Below are 26,268 nucleotides of genomic sequence, written 5' to 3'. Positions count from 1 at the left end.
CATGGATCAGAGAAGTATGCTGCTCACAAAGGGCATCGGTCAAGCTGTAAGTACCAAGAAGACAGAGACAATGGTATCCCAGAGACATCAGCAATGATATGGGCTACTTTTTATTATATATATATATATATATATATAAAATTTATGCTGTTGTAAATAAAGCTGTGCCAGTGTTTAGGTTATAAACCCTTTTTTCAGGACTTTTAATTTGGAAAGCAAACAGCTGGAAGCTGATATGTGGTAAAAAGTGTTACCTATTTTGTTTCTGCTTGTTAGGTATTTTTTTAACTAATTTTGGTTAAACTTTTAAATCCTCTTTTATTTAGAGCAGTAATGATGGCTTAAAATGTTTTTGTATTGTTCTACTTTAACAAAGCTTTCATTTGTAAACAACACTCAAAATTTACTATGGACACCTATGACATTTAAAAAACATTAAAATGCAATTTAAAAGACATTTAAAAGACAGCTACCAAACCTTGATAATCAACTATTAAGCACGGTATGATTTCTTTTACACTATGCATTGCTTATTATATGGAGAGAAAAACCCAAATGGTTTCACATTGCACCCTGCTACAATATATCTTTGCAGCTTCACAGTATTACAGAGGGACATGGCGCTCCTCTGATTTACTGTGTAAATATTTATTAAACTGTCAGCCTCCAAATAAAAAGATTCTTTGAGGATGCACCACTATTTTGAAGCATAATGAAAGAAAGTGGCCTGGAAACAAATAGGAAAGATCAAATGCTTGCCCTCTTAAACAGTTTTTATAGAGTTGGTTGAAATATGTGAATCAATATTGGTAATTTTTTAAAATTCCCACTTTTGTTTTTAAAAACGTCAGGGGTTTCCTGACTAGCTCAATTACGCCCACTCTGCCATTAATTTATATATATCTTGCAATCACATGACAGAGCTCTGAACACGGACCATCCCAACCCATTGGCCTCAGTGAGACTCTACATGGGTCCAAGAAGGACTGACCCATTTATATCCAGTTGCCGGAACAGGCCTTAGAAAAGGGGAAACACAAACTGACTACACACAAAGTAAACAAATGAAAAAATAGACACTGTTTCTCTACTCTCTTTCCATTAGAAACAACCTTGGGAGTTACTTGTAGCCACAGTGGGTAAAGCAATTTCAGACTCGAGTGTGATTTTTAACCTGACAGTGTTCCTCTAGGATGTGCTATTATTCCTTGGTATTGCAGCCTATGCTGTAAGGCCGCACACATCTCCAACACAAGCAGTAGTGTGTCGCAAAAAGCTTACGAGTTCAAGTGAGTAACAAACAGGAGGAAGAGTTAAAAACAATCCTATTTTCATGAAAAGTGTCCCTCAGTATGAAAACGGAGAAGAAAAATATAACAAACATAAACCATCTAAATAGGAGTGTGCCTAAAAAGAATGCTTTCCCAGCACTGCCTGTGGGTGCTTAAGACTTTCACTTAAACCCACAAAAGGAAGGAAGTTCTGAGTTAAGGCTCATTATGGGGGTCTATTATCCTCTTGATATGCGTGCATAACTCCTATTAACATGTACGTATGGAGGAGAGAATAGGCCCCCATAACGAGCCTTAATTCAGAATTTCCTTTCTTTTGTGGGTTTCTAGTCAGCATCTTAAACACCTGCTGACGCAGCCATAAAATTCTTTGAAAACCATTCTGTGGAGGGGCAATTTTGCTCAGATGGTTTATAGTTTTCTGTATTTTTAATGTTTTTTTTAAAAAACTGTTGAGCATAACGATCAAGTGCTTAGTCTTTAAGGTGCCACAAGTACTCCTTTTCCTTTTGCAAAGTGCTATCAGAGTACACTTGGCACTTTACAAAGAAAAAGTCAGAGTCTCTGCCCTGATTTGTTAATAATCCAGGCAAAGCACAAAGCAGATCAAATTCTGAAGCTTGTCTACACTGAAATTTTAAGGCATTCTCCCTCCACTGATCTAGCACCAGTGCAACTCCACCAGTGCTAGTAATAGTGTGAGCTCTAGTCTAGACCATTGCGTCATGCAGTGTTAGAGGATAGAGTAGTAACAGATCTATATTAGCTCTCCTACCTGAGCGAGGCCCAAAATGAAAGAATTCCCTATAATTGTCAGTGGTGGTGCAAGATTCCAACACTGGTTCATAGAATATCAGGGTTGGAAGGGACCTCAGGAGGTCATCTAGTTCAACCCCTTGCTGAAAGCAGGACCAATCCCCAATTTTTGGCCCAGATCCCTAAATGGCCCCCTCAAGCATTGAGCTCACAACCCTGGGTTTAGCAGGCCAATGCTCAAATTACTGAGCTATCCCTCCCCTGTGGCTGTTGTTGAAAGGTTTGTGGAAAAAATTTGTTTTGAAGAGGCAACTTTATTTTTTAAATCCCTCACTTAAACTCACTTCATATGACAATAATGTCAAGAGCAAAGAGAACACCTTGGAATTTTACACTCCTTCCACCCTCTCCACCCCCCGGAATCTAGCACAGAACTCCCACTGACTACAGCTAGCTAGCATCCTTTTGGAAAGGGCATCTCTGCCACGTGACTTTGACTGGCTGCTCCACACAAATTTCAATCTATTGCAGATTAGAACAGCTGTTTAAACATGAAGTACATGAAATCAGGTCTATGTATCCAGTGTACTGTAGTTTTTAATCTGGTTTGAGATGGTATCTGAAGTAGATTTTTTTTTCTTATTTTGTATTTTCAAATTACAAGCACAAAAAGCAATAGTTAATATTTTATAAGAGCAGCAGTTATTATACCTTATAGATAGAATATATAGTATGTCTGCCTACTCTAAGATATGCTTTCTTCAATATTTCAATACAAAGAAATAGAAGCAACAGAAATAACAGTCTCTACAGTTTTAGAAATATCATGTAGGAAAGCACTGTAAATTAAGGCTTTAAAAAAAAAGGTTTAAGGTAACATTTTTAGTATTATTATTATTCATTATCATTATCATTGGTTGTTAAACTGTTTCTACTGCCTACTAGATAACAAAGGCTCATGTTTACCACATGAGTAAATGGCCCTACCACCGCCAGTGTCAAAATAGTTGTACTCAATTATATCAGCCGTTAATTTGTCCTCGATCTTCTTAGTACTGATAGCAAAGTAAACTAAATGAATAGGAAACGGAAGGAAAAAGAAATACACTAAGGTGCTAACACTGCAAATACTAACACACGTTTCATTTTACTACAGAGAGTAGTCCCACTGAAATCAATGGAATTATTCATGGTAGTAAAGTTGTGCATGTGCTTAAGTGTTTGCAGGATTGGGGCCTTTGAGCTGTGTTCACACTATTACTAGGACCCCATGTATTGTAGGATGTCATGGGATTTGGCACTGAATGTATCCCTTACTACAGAATTATGAAGACTATTTAAACAATTTTCTAGCCCTTACAGTTGCAGACATAACCTTCTGAACATGACCTAAGTGTGAACTGATGTATTGTGTCTTCCTGAGTATGCAGGGAACCTAAAACAGTAGCTCTTAGAGATATGATTTTTCTGTCTCTTGCTCTCTCGTCAATTGTGTGTTAATTCTGAAAACTAACGATGACTATATCAGGCCCTTATTCAGCAAAGTCCAACAGCATGTGTCCTATTCCAAGCATGGGGTATCTTCAATAGGACTATTTTTGCTTAAAGTTAGGCATATATGTAAATAGTTTGCTGAATTAGGACCTAAACGTAAACATTAAATTTCACTACTGATTATTTTAGCAGAAGCATCCACGTAATGGGGTGGATTCTCCACCTTGTTGGAGCACTGCTTGAGTGCAGTGGAGAGGAACGCTGGGGGAAGCAGGTTGTAGCTCCCTGATGATCAGCTGCCCAACTCTGGTACAAGCTGAAGCTGCACAGGAGCAGCTCTAACTTACACCACTCAAGGACCTTACCCCACTTTGGAGGATCATGCGTAGTGAAGCTCTGGTTCCTCATACGCACTCCCCACCCCACCCCACCTACTTACACTGGAGGAGGAGGTGAAGAATGGTTGTGGCTTGCAGCAGAGGCAGTTCTCTACATAGGGGAAATCTCAGCTGGCCATCTTCAAGTTTTAAGACCACTTTGTGCCAAATGATCAGATTGGAGAATCCAGCCCAATGTGATTATTCCACTATCTCAAACTATCTCCACCACCTTTCCAAGAACCAAAAGCCCCACTTGTCCTCTACTTAGTTGCCAAAAGTTGAAACTCTTCCGCCCCCCGCTCTCCCCAACTCCTCCTGGCAATTTCTGTAATGAAATTATGCATTTTCGATCCTGAATTCCAAAGCACATTGAAAATTGAGGGTGTAGTAAAATAAATATTGGGACCACAATTGGGCATGCCCATGTGGTTCTCAGTGCAGAATCTTAAATTAAACAATACAAGGAGTTCTGTAGTGACTGTACTATGCTTGCTATTTAATTCAGTAAAATCTTCCATTTTGTAATGTACCTGAATCAGATGTCAACAGACGTAGTTCTTGTAGCATAGCTCCATTATCAGGGAATAGGGGAAAGTTTGCACAGGCTCCCAGAGCTAATGGAAAGGCACAGGGCTTCAGTATATATGGCCAGGACCTCTAGCAAATTCCCTGAGATCTGCAGGAGTGGAGACTGGGCCTCCTACTTCTTTCACAAAGGGTACATTTGGAGCAAATTCTGTGATATGAATCTCACTGAGCTTTTCCTCCCTTTGGGATCTTTTCCATGAATTTAAGGATGGTGAGGACTGCAATATGGCCATGATTTACTCATTTAATTTGTGGGGTTTTCAATAATACACTGAGCTGTCTCAGATTACTCTTCCCCAGTCATAAATCTGAGAACAGCTGATTTTCAATAATTAATAATGTTAACTTGTATAGTCCTGTAAACGCGGATCATACTATAGACAAATATTTTCCATTGGAGGTGCTGAAGCACAGGAATGCTATAAGAGGCTCAATTTATTATCTTTGCTGCATATTTCAAGTATTAAAATAAAATTATGTCAGTCAGTGAGATCACAGGAATAATGTATAGTCACTGACCCGCAGTGGTACACTTATTTATAAATACATGCATTAAACGCAGATCCCTGCAGTTGGCTTTAGTGCACCTTTCAGAAATCTCCTTCCATGTGCTGAAACCAGTCTAGCCACCTCAGCTTTTCACCACTTCTCAGCTCCATCAGTACAGTTCCTCTCAGTTTCTCCAATGCACACACATCCACTTGCTCAGGAAAGACTAGCTCTCCTTCTCAATAAAAGTTTTATTTGTTTAGCTGTGAAGCTTAGCCTCTCCTCCCCCCCACTGTCTTATCATCCCCTTTCATTCCAATAAACTACATAAAAATGCAAAAAGAAATCAAGCCCATTTGGGGGGGTGGGGGGGAAAGGAGATCAGCTGTTCCCCTACTATGGACCCAGGAGACAGCTCCTAAGAGGTCAAGGATCTGTGAGTAGAGAGGGAAATGGGGCCAGAGACATTTGCACTACCCTGTGGGAAATGCTCTCTGAAGTTAATACAACTTTAAGCTGCATGCTCCATCCTGTGGAACCCCCTCCACCCATGAGAGGGAAGAAGAGACTTTTTGAAAACAGCCCTAGCAGGGCAGCAAGGAAGTAAGTGAGCATTTCAGTCAGTGTAACAACAACTTGATCATATTTCTTGCCAACTTGGTAGTAATCATACCCTGAGCTATTAAGCTCCTCAGCCTTTGGTCTCAGAGTTCATTTAGCCAAGGATAAAATTATTGCCTCGTAAACAGGAAGCTACCTCAGAGATCATTAAGTATTTTGTGCTACTGCAGTCATTATTTCTTATCTGTAATGCAGTATGCCCAGTGGCCCCATTGTGCTAGGTGTGGTACAAACACTCTGGAACTCACGGCTCCTACCTCCAAAAACTGACAACATAATTTATTGTGTACATCGGTGGTGTCAAATCCTTTGCAGAGGATTGAATCCACAGGCCAGAGAATGCCCACTGATATGAGCTGGAGGGTTGCACAGAGATCAAGGGGAGATTATGGCCCCTATGTAGTAACTAATGATTTAGTTATTTATTATTTGTTCAGTGCTTTATTGTCACATTCTCACTCAGTGAGAAAACATTCTTCCTTTCTAGGCCTCCAGTATTTCTGCCTTTTGTTTCTCTTTCTTCTCCATCAGCCTTTCTCTGTTTCTCTCGTGCTTCCTTGTCTTTGTGAATCTCCTCTGTTCTTTTTTTCTATTTTTCCTTCCTGATAGCAACTCTAAATTCCCAACCCAGCAGGCTTCACACCCGCTCTCTGCCTCCTTTCCATCCACTGAAACGATCAGCAGTTAAACAGTTAATGTTCACACTGAAGCATCATCACTGAGTTTTAACACTGACACTCCAGATTTAGGGCTAGACTATACTAGAAGTGCTACATCGGCACAGATGGATCGATGCAGCTGCACTGCTGCAGCGCGTCTGGTGAAGATGCTCTATATCAATGGGAGAGAGCTCTCCCAGAGGCATAACAAATCCACCTCCGTGAGAGGTGGTAGCTATGTCGGCGGGAAAAGCTATCCCACAGACATAGCGCTGTCCACACTGGCGCTTAGGTTGGTGTAATTTACGTCACTTGGGGCAGGATGCTTATTCATGCCCGTTACTGACATAAGTTACGCTGAAGTATGTGGTAGTGTAGACCTGGCCTAATTGAGAATAGAGGACTTGCACCTCTGAGTCACTGATTCAGGCTTTCTGCAGACTCAAGCAGACCTCACTGCACTGGATACACTCAGTCCCCATTTGGAAGGTTAGCTCTGTAGCCATGTGTGCTAGGAAAGTTACTTTTTCTTAAAATGAAAGCTTAGATTCTGGAGAACTTATGCGGCCCACAATGTGTTATTACCTCTGTCAAGGTTCCTTCCCCACTCTGAACTCTAGGGTACAGAAGTGGGGACCTGCATGAAAATTTCCTAAGCTTATTTTTACCAGCTTAGGTTAAAACTTCCCCAAGGTACAAACTATTTTACCTTTTGTCCCTGGACTTTATTGCTGCCACCACCAAGCGTCTAACAAATATAACAGGGAAAGAGCCCACTTGGAAACGTCTTTCCCCACAAAATCCCCCCAAACCCTACACCCCCTTTCCTGGGGAAGGCTTGATAAAAATCCTCACCAATTTGCATAGGTGAACACAGACCCAAACCCTTGGATCTTAAGAACAATGAAAAAGCAATCAGGGTCTTAAAAGAAGAATTTTAATTGAAGAAAAAGAATCACCTCTGTAAAATCAGGATGGTAAATACCTTACAGGGTAATCAGATTCAAAACATAGAGAATCCCTCTAGGCAAAACCTTAAGTTACAAAAAGACACAAAAACAGGAATATACATTCCATTCAGCACAACTTATTTTATCAGCCATTTAAACAAAACAGAATCTAACGCATATCTAACTAGATTGCTTACTGACTTTTTACAGGAGTTCTGACCTGCATTCTTGCTCTGGTCCCAGCAAAAGCAACACACAGATAGAGAGAACCCTTTGTTTCCCCCCACCCCAGCTTTGAAAGTATCTTGTCTCCTCATTGGTCATTTTGGACAGGTGCCAGCGAGGTTGTCTTAGCTTCTTAACCCTTTACAGGTAAAAGGGTTATTCCTCTGGCCAGGAGGGATTTAAAGGCATTTACCCATCCCTTTATATTTATGACACACGAGGCCCACAATGTGTTATTACCTGTATGGCCCTGAGGATGCCACATGGGCCGCCGGTCTGTACTGATTGGGCCGCAAGCGGCCTGTGGGTCTCAGGCTGAGAACCACTGCATTAACAGGACAATTCACATGAGTAAGGATTGCAAGATCAAGCCCCTAATCAAGAAAAGATTGTCCATTTAACATGTATAATTCAAGAAGGTTTATTAATGAGGATGTTTATTAAATACTGCATATTTTAAAACCAAATCCCTGCTCCTTAATTTATGGTCCCCACCTGGACACCTAAATCCTGCAAATGCTGAGAAGGCTCATGGATGTTGCAGGCTGTGCTTTCCCACATCTATGTCACATATTCTCTATCATGCTCTTTCATATGCCCTCTTCCTTCTCCCCTCTCTCCCCCCACAAATAACTCCAAGACTCATGGACACATCTCTGAGTGCACATATTAATAGCTGGATTTCTATTCCCCTTTGAAAGTTCCACTGACATAAGGATTCAGTATATTACAAAAGCCTAGTTATCCCAGGTTTGCATAAAGCGAATACACCACCTAAAAACTAAAACACAATTTTGAAATACCTGTTAATGTATTTAATTACCTTAAAATAATATCAGGGAATAAAGGCACTAAGGGATAGGACAAGATTATCTTGGGAAATTATTAGGGGGTTAGAATACAATCGCCCATGAAACAATTACTTAATAGCTATCTTTTCTTTAAAAAAAGGGAAACAAAGTGCAGTTATTTTCATGTCATTATCTACACTGTAACAACCAAATACTCTAATGGTTTCTATGCAAGAAAAATATACACAACATTTATACTGCATTAACAATTCCAGATTTAGAATTTGAGATCTATAGCATAACCAGTTTCTTTTATTAAGATTAAAAAATATGACTAGCCTCCCATTCATAGCTGTTTCAGAAAAACATTACAAAACAAATAATACATAATCCAGGACATATTTTTGTTCATTAGCATCATCAGTTCCATCTTCCTAAAAATTACAGATGATTGAAAACCAAACTGATTTATTTCACATTATATTTTACTTACAATAAAATAATTTTATAGGAACTAAAAATACTGATTGGTTCATTCAGAAATTCTAATAATTTAATAAAAAAAATACTGTATCTTGAAATGTTAATGAGAACAAAGTAATTTTATACTTTAAACCTGTGTCACTGTTTTATGGAAATGACATATCATCTAAATATGTAACAGTCTACAGGTAGTGGAATACAGCAAAGCTGGTAGTAAATGACTAACACTGTCTGGACATAACAGGAAATGAGTGGGTGAATAGGAATTAATGTTTTTCTTATATAATTGAAATGCATAATCATAGTAAGAGTCAATGCTGATGATTTGAAAAGAGTTTGTGAGTTTAGTTCTGAATGCTCGATTCTATTTAACTTGAACTTTGAGAAAAATACCCTAAAAATATTGTACTTAGTTTTTTTAAGAAATATGTTTATTTCATTTGTAACTGATATGAAATGCACTATTTAAACAGTACATCTAAAACAGTTGGAGGAAATGGCTGTTTGGGTAATGGGACAAATTCTGTTCTGTTACAAAGGGCAAGTCCCAAGTATCTCCACTGACTTGAATTAAGCTATTCTGAATTTAAATTGGTGTAGATGAGAGCAGAATTTGATCCCAAATTTTCTTTTATCAGAAATATGAAAAATAAATATAAAATGACAGCAGGAGAGCTGAGGATCAGGAAGAAAATAAAGAGATTTTTTGTTGCAGAGGAAAAGACTCATTAAAAATTAAATTAAATTAAATTAAAAAAATAAAAGAAACCCCTGAGATCTATTACTGTAATGTAATATAAAGGGCATTCAGAAATGTTTGCAAAATGTTATTTTCTAAATAACAACACAATACCATGAAGCCATGATTATATTCCTTGAGGAAATATTGTAGAACTGGAATATGTTCTATTACAATGCATTAATCAAAATACTATTGTTGGCTTTAATATTGAGAGACTTCAGAGTTGAGTCTGCCATTTTTCTGTCCTCATTTTACCACACTAAGCCTAAGTACTGCAATTGCTTTGAGGCCCCCTGAAAGAGGACTACATCATCTGCAATACAAAGGCACAAGGGGGTTACTTAAGGACAAAGAGATATTCTTCTTCCAATGAATGCACATAACTCCCATTAACATTGATGAGAGGAGAACATATACTCAAAAGTGTCAGCCTGAATTTCCATGCTTTTGTAGGTTTAAGTAAAACTCTTAATAAAATGTATATGTCTCATAAAAGACACATACAAGTAATTCCAGTGTTGATTAAACAAAAGTATACAGTGTTAAAAGGCAGATTCCCCACAACTGAAACCCTTTCACCCACAAATATTTTCCCCCCTTTTACACTTCCCACAATTTCATGTGTGTCATCAAGCAGCATCCTTTGAATTTTTTACATGGCTTGAGCTGTGTCCACTCACTCTAATATTCTTCATTTTAAATACTAAAATACATTTAAATACATTTTGTTACATACCAGTGTAGGACATTATTTTATTGGATATGCAAAACACCCAGATTTCAAATATCATCATGGAGAGTCTCACGTATGGTCATTCTAGATCAGACACATTTTTATTGACAGAATTTTCACTATAGGTTATTCTACCAGGTGGGGGAGAATACCAAAGGTGAAGAGTGAACATGTTTTCTCTTTGAAAAGTCCTTTCTAGCTCAGGGTATTGAAAGACTGGGGACACTGGCTCTACAGCAATCAGACCCATTCAGTAAAAAACTGTTTAACTGTGCTTTTTTAAATTAAGCCACAACTCAAAGAAGTTTACTCATGTTCAGCATATCTGTGACATCAACACAAATTTTCTCTGTTTAATGGCTCTATTTCCCTCTGTTCTGATGATACTTTTTTTCCAATAGGAGATTTCTTTCCCCTGTAAAATTGCTTGCTATCTTTATCAAAACTGAAGTCATTTTATTATGTCATCTTTTGATTTTGACTCTTATTTTTTACTTAGTGCCTGTATTAATATGATTATCTGGCCTGGTACACTGGATCTACTTAACACTAATGAAAGCTACAACTACCAAAGCTTGACTGCCAAGCAAAAAAATCCCAAAAGGTTGTTTGTGATCTGTACTACTCCTTTTTGGTTTATATAAAGATAGCTCCTAAATAGCTGTCTGACTGTTGATTTTTGTTTGCTTTTTTAATACTAGAAATAAACAAGGTCCTGACTTTGGTTAGATCGTTGGATGCCCTTGAAACAGAATGCACAGAAATTTTTAAACAGAAAATGTTTTAAGATGTTTTCTCTGAAATGCTTTTGTTCTAAATGAAACATTGCTTTAAGGAGGCTGTGTGGTTACTATATTAACCACTGTCATTAGCCCAGAAAGTAGAGAAATGCAAAGTCTGAGCCTAAGTCAAACCTGCTGAGGCAGTCACAGTTGATATACAGGGGTCTGCAGCCAGGGCCCTTGTCGGAGAGCAGAGAATTGCACAATTCCATACCAAGACACAGGTGTTGGCTAGTGGCCTGAAACCTGTGAGGTGGTGTGGGCAGACAGACTATGAGGGGTCAGAGGTACAGTTCATCCAGTAACTAACATCAGGCATTTCTCCCTGTTGTCAGTAAAATTCTGCTTGGGGTTTTGATCTTTTAAATTTTATTCATTTCTGTTGTTTTTTGTTTTGTTATAGAGGTTTAGGGACAGAATGGGTTGTTTGTATTTTGATTGTCATTCTTATTGTGGAAAGGCTTTTTCTGTCTCTCTCTCTCTTTCCCCCTCTCCCCTGGAGGAAGGTTTTATAATGTTCCCTAAAGATCCTCGATTCCCCTGATGTCCTTTGGAAGATTGCTCCATAGCTGAATCCCCTCAACAGAGAATGCTTTGTCCCTAACTCTCACATGTTTCATCCTGGGCTTTGTGCTCTGCATGGTCCCAGAGGAGCACAACTGTTGCTGTGGTTCACAGATCAAAATTCCATCCTTGATGTAACTGGGGCTTGATCCATTAAGTGCTTTGATAATTAGGACCAAGGCCTTAAACTGGTATAGGAAGCTGACAGGGAGCCAGAGCCAGTGGAGGGACTTGAGCACAGGCCTGATGTGCTCACAACAGTCTGAGCCATGGAGAAAGCAGGCAGACACATGCTGTACTAGCTCAGCCTGTGCACTGTATCCACTCAGCTTTAGATACAATGAGTTATAGTAATCCAGTCTGGAGATGATACATGCTTGGATCATTGTGGCCAGGTCCTCATCCAGGAGGAAGGAACAAAGCTTCCTAGTGATCTGAAGGGGAAGGAAAGCATTTTTAGACACTGACACTACCTGGTCATCCAAATTTATCGAGGAGTCAAAGAGGGCCTTGGGGGTTCAAGCCACCTTGATGAATGGGGGCTAATGCCTTTAATAGAAGGTGGAAACAGCATCTCAGCTAGTTCTTCTAAGTGTTTTTCCTTTCAAATCAGCATCACTTCAGTCTTGCCTAAGTCCAACAAACCCTTCCTCTCCTCTGCTTCAAACCTGAGTCCCTTCCACCCTCCAAAAAGCACAAAAGCAAAGTATTTGTAATAAAATTAAAACATATGTTTAAAAAATGACATGACATGTGTCTACCAGTACACTGTCTTACTTCTATGTATATTCCTTCCCCCTGTCCTTAGTGTTTCCCTCTCCCCCTCCTTATTTTTAGATTGTTAGCTCTTCAGCACAGGACCCGTGTCTTCTTCCTCCATGGCTTCTTCTCCAATGGAGATTTGCTCCAGTGACAGTCAATGATAGTTAAGCCACCAACGTAGTGCAAGTCTCTTGAATACACTGGTATGGCTACTCTTTGCTTTGGTGGTGTGCCCCCGGCTTGAAACCATAGTAACCTCCACTGATGCAAACAGGGGCTCTGCCTGTCTATACAAGCGATCTGCAACGTGTGGAATTCATTCAATTTGACAGAGTAGTGAAATTTGACAAATTACAAAGAACATAAGGATTTACATTTTTAAACAAACAATCTTTTATACATGCATGTGTTGCAGCTATTTTGCATCCCATAATACCTTTTTCCGCACAAATGTGTGACACTGCATGGGCATTAATGCTATTTGATGTGAAGCATCTATTGTTCTAAATGTAGAGATAGAATCACATAAATGTAGCACTGGAAGGGTCCTCAAGAGGTCATTTAGTCCTCCCCCCACATACTGAGGCAGGATTAAGTATACCTAGAGCACGGCTTCATTGTGTTAGTAAAAAATGAGCAATCCTTCCATGATTCTCGATCTATCACATGAAAATTAGTTATGTTTTAGCTTTTCATCATATTTAACTTTAGTATTTAATGGGAATTGTTGGGGAAAAAACATGTACTATATATTAACCACATACTAAATGCCTAAAATATGCTAATCTGTGTTTTGTACTGTAACACTCCTAGTTGTTCTGGTCAATTATATTATTCTCATCTTTTCTGCCTTCAAGTCTTTTACTCTTGATACAAAATGAGAAAATTATTAAACGAACCCATTAGGTTATTCTTCAAATGTAAACATTTTGATTCTCTAAAAAATAATTAACAAAATAAATTAAGGTTGTATTATAGACTAACTGCTTGTGAAATAATAACTTTTTTTTTTATATAGCACTTCTTCATACATAATATCTTATTCAAATATTTTACACTCTTAAGATTGCCCAAATTCACAGAGTAAAATATAGGCAAACTAATCTTGCTTCAAGAATTGAACTTTTATTGAAGCACCACAAAACCAAATAAGCTATGGAGCTACTGAATTCATCTGAGTAAACTCAATATCACTTGTTTAAATACTGTAATGACCTTTTCAGGAAAGTAAATATATCTAATCAATTTCAGTGAACTGATCAGACAAATGATTTTTTAGTAAACAAGACTGTTGTTGGTTGCTTACAAGTTAATGGAACTACTCACATGAATAAGGAGTAGCTATGAAAGTGAAGGTTTGCAGAATTGGGCCCATTATGAGTTTGCTGTGCAGACTATATACTCTCTGTAAAATTTCTATAATTGAAGATTACATCTAGAGTACCAGCCAGATGAGCCATTACAGGCTATCGTAAGATCATGACGATTAAGTGAGGCAGTAACATAAAAATAGATATTTGTTCACAGGAACTTCAGGCAGAATAAAATCAACCTGGTATTATTGTGTTTTAACAAACAAGTTAAAGGGACACCTATCAAAGCTTTTACAAAACTAAAGACCAAGAGAGAATTTTCCCGCATATAAAGTCAAAATTCCAGTGATATTTTTTGTGTAAACAAATAAATATTTTTCCTGTGAACAGGTTTTCTGCATATTTTCACACTAATTTGTAACTGATACATTGATCCTCCTGTTCCATAAGTGACAGGCAGCAGAGCCAATTAAGATACAGAATTTTCTTCAGTCTTTCCACTCTTTCTTATGTGACCTTCTGACCCCATCTGATATTTCCACAGCCTTAGAGAACCAACTAGAGAATCATTGATTAGTAAACATTAACATACTGAATTACAGAGCTGATTACTATTGGAATGAGTACTAAGAGGGTCAGCTATTTACACTAACTGGGAACTAATATTAACTGGGAATGAAAAGTAACCCTGAAAAAAGATCAGACTAGACAGCCAAGCATTGTTTCGAGGGTCTTCACAAATTATTGTGCTGAGGTACCGAAAACCAAGTAAGGGACAAGAATTGCTGATTCTACATCCTTGATACAGTAATTTGCTATTCAGAAAATTTGATTATCTAGCCCATATAAAAAAAATTACCTTCATGTATACCCTGAACATCAGCTCCAGATCGGGTTTGTTTTCAGACTGATTTGTGGATCACTAGCAGTCTAATAAAGCCTTCCGAGTGGTTCACAACACAAAGTATTTGGAACTAACCATGAGGTGACTGGGCTGTTAAACAGGGAAGTAGGGGATGTCAAGATCTCTTTTACAAAATGGTTTGTCAAATAAAAGAGTTGGATAACCAGTCCTGTGTACAAGGGCAAGGGCATTAAGAACTGGTGCACCTTAAGGTGAGCATTAGCCAGAAAATGTGCATATATTCCTCAGGCAGTACTTGGAAAACACATGCAGGGAAGTCCAAAAAGCCACCCTGCACAGATCTAATGCCAAGTGCTTATCTTGTTCAGACCAGACTGAGGTTGTGGTTTGTGTCAAGTATGTTTTTAATTCACTGTATTGTGACAAAGACCTTCAGTGGAATGATCTTCCTGTAAGAGTTGGTATCTTGACAGTCAAATATAAACTGTACATTTGCTAAATACATATTTTAGTTAGTTTGCTGTTCTGTCAGAAGGCACCTCTTCACTAGAGAATTAAACCAGTCATATGTAACTCAATAAAATTATCACAATTGGAGTTCACATGAGTCAGTGTAGCCATTTGCACAAGTGCTAAGTGGATTTGCTTTTACCTCCCACTTCCACTCTAGTCCTTCACTCCAAACAGTGGTGCACTGTGGATGGTTTCTGAACGGCCTGCTGTAGGATGTAGAGCACCTAAGAGAATTGAAGAAGGATAACTCCCACAATCCCCCCTGGCAAAAATCTCAAGATTCTTTGGTGTTACTCCATAATCTCCCATGGATCCAGTAGAGGCCAGAAGCTTTTAATAATATCTTTATAATATGTACGAAGAAGGCCTGATTCCCCCCACCTGCCCCCTAGCTTGATTTTTACCTTAGAAATATCAGGAATGATAATTCTGGTCTCTTCTGGTTTTGCTGAAAGCTCTGTCTACACTTACAGCAGCCTGTAGCGTGTACACACTGCACATCCCCTTAGCACAGGTATAAACAGTAGTGTACACAATGAGGCACTGCTTAGGTGAGTAGAGTACACACATGCTAGAACTTCAGGGTATTTAGCCTACCCAGCTCTCTGCATGCCCAAGCAGCACCTCCTCCACCTACACTGCTAAAAACAGCAGAGTAGTGTCCTGCTCCCTCCCCGCTGCTACAACGCAAATGAGACTCTGCTTAGGCGAGTACAGTACAGACATGCCAGAACCTTAAGGTATGCACCCTACACAGCACTCTCCATGCCCAAGCAGAGCTTTTACCCACTATCTCCGCACAGTCAGAGACTTTCACTGCCATGTGTAGCTACACACACCTCAGTTGGGACACAGCCTGCTCTTTGCTGCAGCATGTAGCTAAATGTACCCTATATACCGTCACCACCAGTGTAGCCAAGGCCTTAGATATCTCAGAGACTGTATATTGTGAGTTCTAATGCCATCATGGAAGGGGTAAGGGAGTGAAATCTTTAGCAAAGGGTTCCATTCTCCAAAATATTAATCATTTGTGTTCGATAAGTGTTGACAAAAGATTTTTATTCTTTTTGAAGATCTGAAAAGTTATTACTAGGAAACCTAGTTCCTTCCTTGTAGATTCTATGAAATCTAAAATGTACTCAATTTTTATCAAATACAACTGTTTCAGTATAGTTTTCTCTACATAAATGTTCAATCAGAGCTACTTGTACTAGAATATTACACGTAAAACTTGATTGACCAAATCCTGTATACACTATATTTACTCCTAATGAAAATACAGTTATGAAGCACTGAAAATTTGGTAAACAGATGTAGGCATTATGGTTAAGTGCACAGGGCACTGGATTGGAAGTCAGATTTCCCCTGCCACTATGGGCAAAAACTTCACTTCTCTGTGCCTCCGCCACCCCACCCCCAACCAGCAATCTTTATCTGTCTTTTTAAATGCCTATTTAGATCATGGGTGGTGGCAAGTCTAATAGGCCAGGGGAGGCTCTGCCTCCGCTGTCACTTGCTGCCGGACGCCTGGTTGTGGGTTTGGCGGGGGAAGTTTTTGCTTTATTATGCCCCATGCAGGTTCCAGGGTGGCTGAGGAAGCGGTATCCAGGGAGATTACTGATGAACCTAGGAAGCTGAGTAGCACATACTGCCTCCTCAGCTGCCCTGGAACTCGCATGGGGCATATCAAAAGCTCAGGTTCTTTGGGAAGAGACGTTCTCATGCTGCAGCTTTTCCTGAGTGCCTTGGGGTCTGGGGAGGGGAGGTGTGATGCAGCTGTCCCAGGGCTCCTCCTGGCAAGCGGCAGGGGGCCCCCTCGGGGCTCCTCCAGGCAGTTTTGGTGGGGAGGGGAGAGAAAACTTGGCAACCAGGGCTTTGGCCAATTCAGGGCTCTTCTGGGAGGCAGCAGTATGGGGGGTGCGCTCAGGGCTCCTCCGGTAGGGGAGGACTGGTTGTTCCAGCCGCGGGAGGGCAGGGGATCTCAGGGCTCCAGCTGCAGGGATTTGTGTGTCTCGGGGCTCCAGTTAGGGTGGGGACACAGGCGGAACCAGGGGCTAGCCTCCCCAAAGTCTCCTTCCCTCCACCCATGATTTAGATCCGAAACTTATTGGAGTTTACAAGGATTGTCTCTTACTATGTGTTTGTACACTGCCTAGCACAATGGGGCCCTGCTCTTAGTAGGGGCCTCTAGCCACTACTGGAAAATAAACAAACAATAACTCATAACAGCATTTCTTAATGCAATAATTGTGAAATTGAATCCACTGTCAAACATGTTTAAAAAATAATTTCAGTCCTTTGTGTGTATACAGTCAAAAGGTAATGCAGAGTTCACTTCTTCTATTTATAGGGTTTATTTCTGTGGCAATTACACACTGAACTGGACTTCTGGGAATTGCAAAAACATAGATACAGCACCAGATTCACAAAGATGGTAAAATGAAGCTATATTCTATCCTCATTCCATCTGCAGAAATCCCAAGGGAATTTTAAATTGTCAGTAGAATATGTTCTTTTAAGTTTAGATGTAGGCTCACATGCTTAACACAGGTGAAAAAGCATTAAAACGGATGAAATGAGAACTAAATGTGATTTTAACTGTGTTAATAAGAAAGAGTATGAGCTTGTGCTGTTCAACATAATGTGCACTGTATGCAGCACCTTTGTGAAGCTGCTCCTTTACTCAGATGGTGAGGAGGAAGGATGTTTTGCTACACAAGTTCTTTCCTAGTCAAGTAAGACATTTCTGTATACATATCTGAAATAGACTCACCATTTTACAGTACACTGAATTCTAATACTGACCAGTAAGATTATATGCGTTAACATGATCAATTTTCATCTTAATATTAGAAATATAGACCACCCCCCGCAGAAAATGTAAGCCTGTATTACAAATTGCGGCTAAGGGGGGGGAGAGGAGTGGAGGGTGAAAACATCTGAAGTATGCACACATGCCTACATGTTTTAACCTGGATCTTTTTATCAAAAGCAAACTTTTTGAATGAGCTAAAAAAAGGAATTTGGATATGGATAAGAGAGGCCATTTGTTGGGAATTAATACAGTCTTAAGGACAGGTTAAAAACTAAAACATGGTCTGTATTTTTCAAGGGTTTGTAGTAGCAAAGCTTATTTGAATTACAGACTGTTGAATACTACATGTTTAATCACTGTACCGGAGTCTGCTTGCCTTGTGGGGTACTAATGTTGAGTGTTTTGCTGTAAAAAATTTAGGATAACAAAGATTACGAAATCTTGGATCCACTCTGGAGTCCTTTTTAAAATAACCTGAGTACTATATACAGTATATGTACAAAACCTTTCAAATCCAAGCATTAGGCAGCTCTGTTAAAAAACAAACAAACTCAGATCTTCATTTTCCTGCTCCCTTAGGCCTTGCCCTCCTTTTTCTGACTTCTGCACTCATGTTTTAATCCAACAGTGGCATTCTCTGACCTTGCCAGTGTCTTGTATGGTTAAAGGTTCACAGAGTGGGGTCAAGAGAAAGCATGACCAGAAGACTTGTGAAAAAGGAAAACAAAATGGAGGAGGGGCTAGGAGGAGGGGGCACCCTGAGAAGATGAAGGGAAGCCAGCAGAAATGCCTACAGCATATTTTGTTCAGCTCCAGTGAAGTAGCATTTCCTTATCACGACTGAAGAACAAAAAAGGATTTCATGAAACATCTTCCTAGGTCAACCCAAAAAACTTTCTAAAGGGCTATCTTGAAAGCATTATCTATCATAAATGATAAGCTATTAGTAAATAACCTAAGGATCTATGTAAACATAATGATCCATAATATGCAGAGGTCTATAATTTGAGTTGATGGGAGGAAGATTGTTTTGAAATGCATGTTCCTACCTTTTATCCTAAGAAAGAACATAGGGAACATCCTAAACAGTTTCATTCCGCAAGAAAAAAAATACAATCTTCTATCGCAGTGTTTCCCAAACTTGGGACACCGCTTGTTCAGGGAAAGCCCCTGACGGACCCGGATGGTTTGTTTACCTGCTGCGTCTGCAGGTTTGGCCAATCGCGGCTCCCACTGGCCGCAGCCCCCATTGGCTGGGCACAGCGAACTGCAACCAGTGGGAGCCGCGATTGGCCAAACCTGCAGACATGGCAGGTAAACAAACCGGCTGGGCCCGCCACGGGCTTTCCCTGAACAAACGGCATCCCAAGTTTGGGAAACACTGTTCTATAGTGTAATACAAAATGTGGTCTTTAAATGGAAAAATGTATCTGTAACTATTTCATATTAATTTCAGAGATAGCATTCTCTTTGGAAATATTTGCTTGAATTAAGCTATTGGGTTTACAAAAGAGTGAGGGAAGAAGAAGAAGAAAATGTGGGGGGTTTTGCATAATAAATTGATGGGCACAACTGAACCTGATTAAAAATATATATATATCACCATTAATAGCACCATGCTTATTTACCGGAATCTGGGGATCAGTATCACTCTGCAAAAGCAACATACTGATAAAAACACCTTGTAGAATCATTCACACAATACAGTCTACATAAGAACAACATCCCAAATACATTCAAATTTTGCTAATACACCAAACATTGCAATCATGGCTATTCCTAATCTGAAAAATTATTGTATCAGAAACAAAGGGTTGTGCCCATCTTGTTCAACCTTACTGTAAGTGCATAAAGCTAAGCATACACCTTGCTCTTTGCAAGAATAAATTCCAAATTACTGCAGTAAACAAAGGGCCAAACAACAAAGAGTTTTAATAATTCACTTAGATTTGTTTCAGAGGAACAGCCGTGTTAGTCTGTATTCGCAAAAAGAAAAGGAGTACTTGTGGCACCTTAGAGACTAACCAATTTATTTGAGCATGAGCTTTCGTGAGCTACAGCTCACTTCATCAGATGCATACCGTGGAAAATGCATCTGATGAAGTGAGCTGTAGCTCACGAAAGCTCATGCTCAAATAAATTGGTTAGTCTCTAAGGTGCCACAAGTACTCCTTCACTTAGATTTGGTTTATTTTCTAAAATAATAGCTAGATGCTACTGGGAAAAAATGGCACTGGAACATCAAACCATAAACAATTTTGTAAAAAAAAAAGTACTTCATCAGTAAGACCCTGATCCTGCACCATGAAAGAAAGAGCTACTGAGCTTAATGAGCCCTGAGATCCCAAATGGGACACCATGTAAGTGTGGTAGTCTGCCTATACAAAACAGCTTGCAAGATCAGGGCATAGACAAGATATGTATAAACAAACACCTTTCCTATCTGTAAATGTACTTTCTACAGTTACAGTTAACACCTATGACTACTATAACTGAGTAAGTTAATTAAGCAACTCTATTCTTTTCAATTTGTCTAATGTATGTTTTATAGCACTTTCCATGTAGTCAGTTTCATGTTTCCCCTATATAATCAATTAGCTTCCTCTCTTGTTGAAAAGCCCTTAAAAATAACAACGGCTTTGTTTACACTAACAAAATGTTATAGTTGTTATTCACCACTGGTGCAGCTCAAACTAGGATAGCAATGGTGGAAGCTGCAGTGCAGACAAGCCTCAGTGCCATACTGTAGTGTAGAGAGTCCAACCATCACATTGTACTATCACTTTTTAAAAAAGCGTATAGATGTCTGCTTAAAAGTCATAGCAAGATCGGGCCCCAAGATTTTAAACACTATGGGACAAATTCTGTTCTGGGTTTTGCTTGTACATCTCCATTACTTGCAATAACATTGCATGGTAGGCTAGAATTTGGCCCCATGTTCACTTTGGTAGACAAATCAAGGACCTTGCTCCACACATAAGGACTCTTGTGGAGAACTCATTGCAGGATCAGGGCCTCACTCATACAAGTCCATTGAAGTCAATAGGACTACTCAGATGAGTATGTATTACACATACAAGTAAGTATTTGCTGGATCGAGAGTATATGTATCATGAACATAATTGTGTGTGTTGTGTGTGTAATTAAGGATACATTTCTCTACTGCTGCAATTTTTCAATTTGTTTTAACATGATCAACTTTAATTTTTTTAACTGTCTGCTTTTATTACAAGTCCAATTTCTGGTACATCACCTTGTCAACAGACTATCGCCTGATATTTAAAACAAAAAATCCTTTGAAAAAGTAAGGGTTTTTCTGCTCTCTTGCTATCTGCATGCAGACTAGCAAATTTCATAGCTACAAAATTCACCATCCGCACAATTCCACAGGTAGTATAGCAATGGTGAAACCAGTGGCGTACCAAAGCCTTTGGTTCCGCTGCTGCTACCACTGGTGGAACTACATAAATGGTAAATTATAGTTGCGGAGATCAATTCTCCCCCATGTCCAGGCTCTGCTTTGGGGCGACTTATAACTTACTGATGCAGCATCAGTTCAACCCTGCCGTTAGTTCCAGCAGCTGACGAGCTGCTTTAAGCTATAGCACTGGAGTAAGGTCCTCTAAGAAATGTTGCACTGGTGGAGAATCTTCATAAGAGGTTCTGCTTTGTCATTCCCCCATTGGCAAAGTAAGGAACAGGACAGGTTAAGGGGCCAGCTCTGTTATCTCTGCCAACTATATATCAGTAGGGAGTGCCCAGATGGAGTTTTGCTACTGCTCAACTAAAAAACCTTTGCAAACATTTCTGTAATTTTTTTTTAAATATATGTCAGGAGATAATATTTAAAGATGCTCTATCAGAAACTGGATTTATTTTTTAAAAGTAACCTATTTCAAAAAATTGAATTTGACAGTGTCCTAACAAACTTTGAAAAATTACAAACATGAAAGCAACTTGTTAACCTCTCATTTTAACTTATCCTTTGGTAAACAAAAAGTGGCCTATAATACAACTGATGCTCTTGATCCTACAAACTTTTACTCAGGTATGTAATCCTTGCTCAGGTGGACTGTCCTACTGATTTCACTGTGTTTGTCAGAGACACAATGACTCCAGGGTTGAAGGATCGGGCCCCTAAATTCTCATATTCAAAGCACATAATGCCATATCCAGAGTTTAAAAGCTTGGGGCCTGATCACACCATTCCTGCAGAATTCCTCTCTAATGGGGAATTCTTTTGTAAAACTGATAGTACCTTATGGCCCTTGGACTAAAAAAAACAAACAAAACCCCACCACCACCCTACTCAAATACAGTACCAATTGGAGTATGTCAACAAAAATGTCATTAGACAGGGTTCACAGGAATGGAACAATTAAAAGGCTCCAACATAATTACATGTTTTGAAAAGCATTATTAGTACTTGGGGATTTTAAAAACAATCAAATATAAATGTAAAAAAGAACAGAGATAAAAGTTTACACTGGAACTTTAAGTAAAGTTACCAACCCTAAGGAAAACATCAGCTAAGCATTCCAGTAACTTAATATGTACAATGAAAAATAACCAAAATATCTTGTAACACATTCCCTATGTCTAATTTATATCTTTAGCTATTGCCATCAATAGTACATATGAAATGCTTGATCGAAACTGGAGGAAAATCACAGAGGTAATGCAAATTGTATTTGCATTGTTAAATAATTCTGGTTTATAAATAATTTTACAAAACAGGTTTGCCACCTAACAAACTAACAATAAATATCATTGAAGATATCGACAACATAAGAGTTAAATACAATAATCTTTCATCACAACACTATGTTCTTTTGATACAAAATCATAGTTATATTGTTTTAACATAAACTTACATTTCATTATTTCAAAAAACCCTCCAGAACATACATACATATATTTTTAGAACAACTATTACAGTTAAATGTGTTATCAGAGTTGTGATGAGAGGACAGAGAGCTAGATCCTCACTTGGTGTAAACTGACACAATCCCATTGAAGTCTGTGGAACTACACTAATTTACGCCAACTGAGAATCTGTCCCAGAATGATTACATCATCATTACTGCCTTTTGAGATCTAACAGCACATTTGAATACACTTATACACACAAATTTGTCTGTTCTACTAAGATTTGTCTGTTCTACTAAGAAATTCAGAAAGATTTGCTCATACTTTAATATTAAAATAGTTACAACCTCAGTCCTGCATCAGGATCTGCTAACGCAACCCCCTGCACACAATGAAAATCAACGGATCAAGGTCTATTTTACAAAATGTATCTTAAAGAGACTTCCCTTATAACAGAATTCTCAGTGTGGATGAAGCATTTTTAAAAGAGAAAATAATGATGTCCTCTCCTCTCCCTTATTTATTTAAGTCACAAGCATTTAGGGCCTGATATTACAGTCCTTACACAGAGAAAATTCCCATTAATCCCAACAGGCATTTTGCCTGGAGAGCCTGCAGCAATGGACTCTGCGTCCAATAATTATTTAGATCTAAAACTGTCATATCTTTATGGACTTAATCTAGAAACCCCTTTGTTTACATGTGTAGTCCTTACTCAAAAGGGTAAATGTTTGCAGGATTAAGATCTACAATAATTAATCTATTTGAATCTCTCTCATGTGAGAAGACCATTTTTTCCTTCAAATCAAACAAGAGCAAAAAATGTTAGGGAGTATATGACGGCTTTCTTGCTGTTTGTGTTACAGCATTAAAAGAAACTAAGAAATCGTTTAGCAGAAAAGTGTAAGGTACAAGATCAAAAGGAAGCTCAAGAACATTTTATAAAAACATTTAGAATTAAAACATTTGATCCAGATAGAAAAAGTGGGCATTTTCTTGCTGATGAAAAGTTATGCATTTATGTTTACAAAGTAAAATTTACAGAAAAAATACTCAAGGTTCTAAAATACTAAATTAAAATATCCTTCTTTAGCAGCACACATTTTGCTTAATAAATAAGAAGAAATCTAGTTACTGATTTGAGGACTGAAGAAGCCAGAGAATTTCTAACTTTTCACCATAACTGCACACATGCCTCCAGAAAAGTATACTTGTGTTTATTTTGAACAAAAAATAAGCAAGCAAATTAATGAATCCTATCTTATCATTATAAAGTTATAACATGTTTCCTTTTTAATAGGATTTATGTTTGTAGTATAAACAAACAGAAATAAGGCACACTACTGCTGTTAAAATGTGTTTATCATCAGATTTCTCTTTGACATAAAAAGCAAACCCAACCCCCACACAAAAGCTAGGTGGGTGGGTACCCCTCCCCCATCTCAGTTACCATGTGCGTTCTGAGAAAATATGGTAACATTCAGAAACCTCAAAGGTAGCTAGAAGACGGGATAGGAAACATTTTCCTCCCAAGCTCAGCACAACTCTACAATGCAAACTTTAGAAAGATGCAAAGGATTAGTATTGTTTTTTTTTTTAAACATTACTATCTTGAGTTACACATCCTAAGCATTACTAAAATAAAAGCATGGTTTTAAACAAGGAGCAGCATTTCAAGATAAACATCAATTATTGTTAGCATGCATCCTGTGTTATGAATTCCATATGATCCATTTCAACCAAAATTGTTATAAATGCTAAAATTGGATTTCTAATGTCTGATTCATTCTGATTCACCTTCAACCTTATCTCTGACTCACTAAAAGGGAAGTCACATGACTAAAGCAGTGAACGGAACAACCGTTTTCTTTCCTTTCTGGAGAAGGAGGGGGGGTGGGGAACACCCAAAACCTTTCTGAAGGAGAAACAAAAGCTTGGTATTAGCTGTCCAGGGCCATTCATGGGTGGGGCCTGCATGCCAAAAAGCTGTAATAGGCTGAGGTTAATCTTAATGGGGGCCCACTTTAACCCTCTGAATGCACCAAAAAAAACACGAAAACAGCCTTCACCCCCCAGGTCTACTTGCAACAGCACTCACATGAAAACAACAGGCATTGTACACAGGGCAGAACTACAACAGAAACAGTTCTACTGGGGCGTCATTCACAATTTAGAAACAATGGAGCCTCTTTGTTTTTTAGAATCACCTCTACGGTGCTGCCATCTTTATTTTTTAAAAATACCATCCCCCCCCCACTCAGCACTCTATACACTTCAGGAGCTTCTTGAATAAATAGGAGTATCCGATGACCAGGCTGTTGGGTGGTCCTAAAGTCTTGAACTAAAGGCTGTATACTTTATTTGGGATGCAAAGATAAGAACAAAGTGTTGGGTGTTTGTTTAAACCTAGGTTCAGTTTAAAAGTGGTTACATCATTAATAGTGCTTCATGTAAACATATGCTAGTATTGTTCTAAGTGTCAGCATAAATATAACTAAACTTTTGAAGAAAAAAATGACTATACTCGTATAAATCCTGATTTTTTTTTTATTTTTACGTATTAAATCTCTAAGCCTTATTTACAGCAATCTATCTTTAATTATTCTGCAGTTGTTCACACTGGGTCTTTACAATGGAAAAACAAGATAGCCTATATTCTCACTGCACTAGTATTTTGATAATGTTCCCATCTAAATTAAGTTGAAAAATATATAGCCATTTCACTTTGTGAAATAACCAAATTTAACCCTATGCATTTTAACTTAAAAAAGTACTAATTTGTTAGTCTCTAAGGTGCCACAAGTACTCCTTTTCTTTTTGTGAATACAGACTAACACGGCTGCTACTCGGAAACCTAGAATGAGTCAGATCCTCTGAACAACCCCATATGTGAGATATCATTATTTGGATTCTCACAGACATTAAGTATTTTCAGTACTGTATCATGTGCTAAATTAGCTGCCTTTTAAAACACTTTAAACCATATTAAGAGACTAATAAAAAGAGAATCTTTGAATCTTCTACATCAATCACTAGCACTATTAACTAGAGGCAGAGGACTGGGTTATAAATGGCCCAAGGAAGGGATAGGCAATGAATAGCCCGCCCCTGACCCTGGTTTCCCTGGTTTGATCAAGAGAGTCTGCAACCTGAGCCAAAAGGGTGCAAATTCCTCACCATTCAGAATTCTTCAATGGAGTGGGGGAGGAAACTGTTAAGGAGGCACACATCCAAATGCATCTGCATGCAGACTCTGTTTACAACTTAACCTCTGAATTACTCTGTTCTTACACACAAAAAATCATACTGAATTTATTTGAGTTCATTGAACGCCCAGGTGTATTATATCTGTTAGAAAACTGCAATATATTATATGCCTCCTTTTAAAATGAGCGTCTGTTTCTTCTAGTTAAAACCTTAAACTGACTCATGGTTCATGCAAAACTATTCATTTTTAATTCATTCATTTAAAAAAGTCAAATTAAGGACCCAATCCTGCTTCCTCTGCAGTCAATGGTTTTGCCACTAACTTGAACAGGAGTGGGATTGGACTGATTGTGTCTTTGAATCAATCATGTCATT

The 26,268-nt window shown here is 38.5% G+C and overlaps 1 protein-coding gene across 5 annotated transcripts in view; it reads right to left on the bottom strand.

The window, feature by feature from the left end:
• Positions 1-26,268, bottom strand: part of LIN28B (lin-28 RNA binding posttranscriptional regulator B) — a 122,403-nt gene that overhangs the window by 72,940 nt on the left and 23,195 nt on the right. Inside the window, exon 3 of one of the 5 annotated variants that reach the window (XM_075126603.1) lies at positions 7,201-11,983. The exons of the other annotated variants lie outside the window; for them this stretch is intronic. Coding sequence (XP_074982704.1) covers positions 11,507-11,983 — 477 coding nt within the window. The 3' untranslated portion in view covers positions 7,201-11,506. Of the gene's footprint in view, positions 1-7,200; positions 11,984-26,268 lie in introns of those variants that run through there. 5 annotated transcript variants of the gene reach the window in all.

Source organism: Caretta caretta, chromosome 3, assembly GCF_965140235.1.
Source record: "Caretta caretta isolate rCarCar2 chromosome 3, rCarCar1.hap1, whole genome shotgun sequence".
Taxonomy (NCBI): domain Eukaryota; kingdom Metazoa; phylum Chordata; order Testudines; family Cheloniidae; genus Caretta; species Caretta caretta.
The sequence above is the reverse complement of the archived record's forward strand: the minus strand, read 5'-3'. Positions and strand labels throughout refer to the sequence as shown.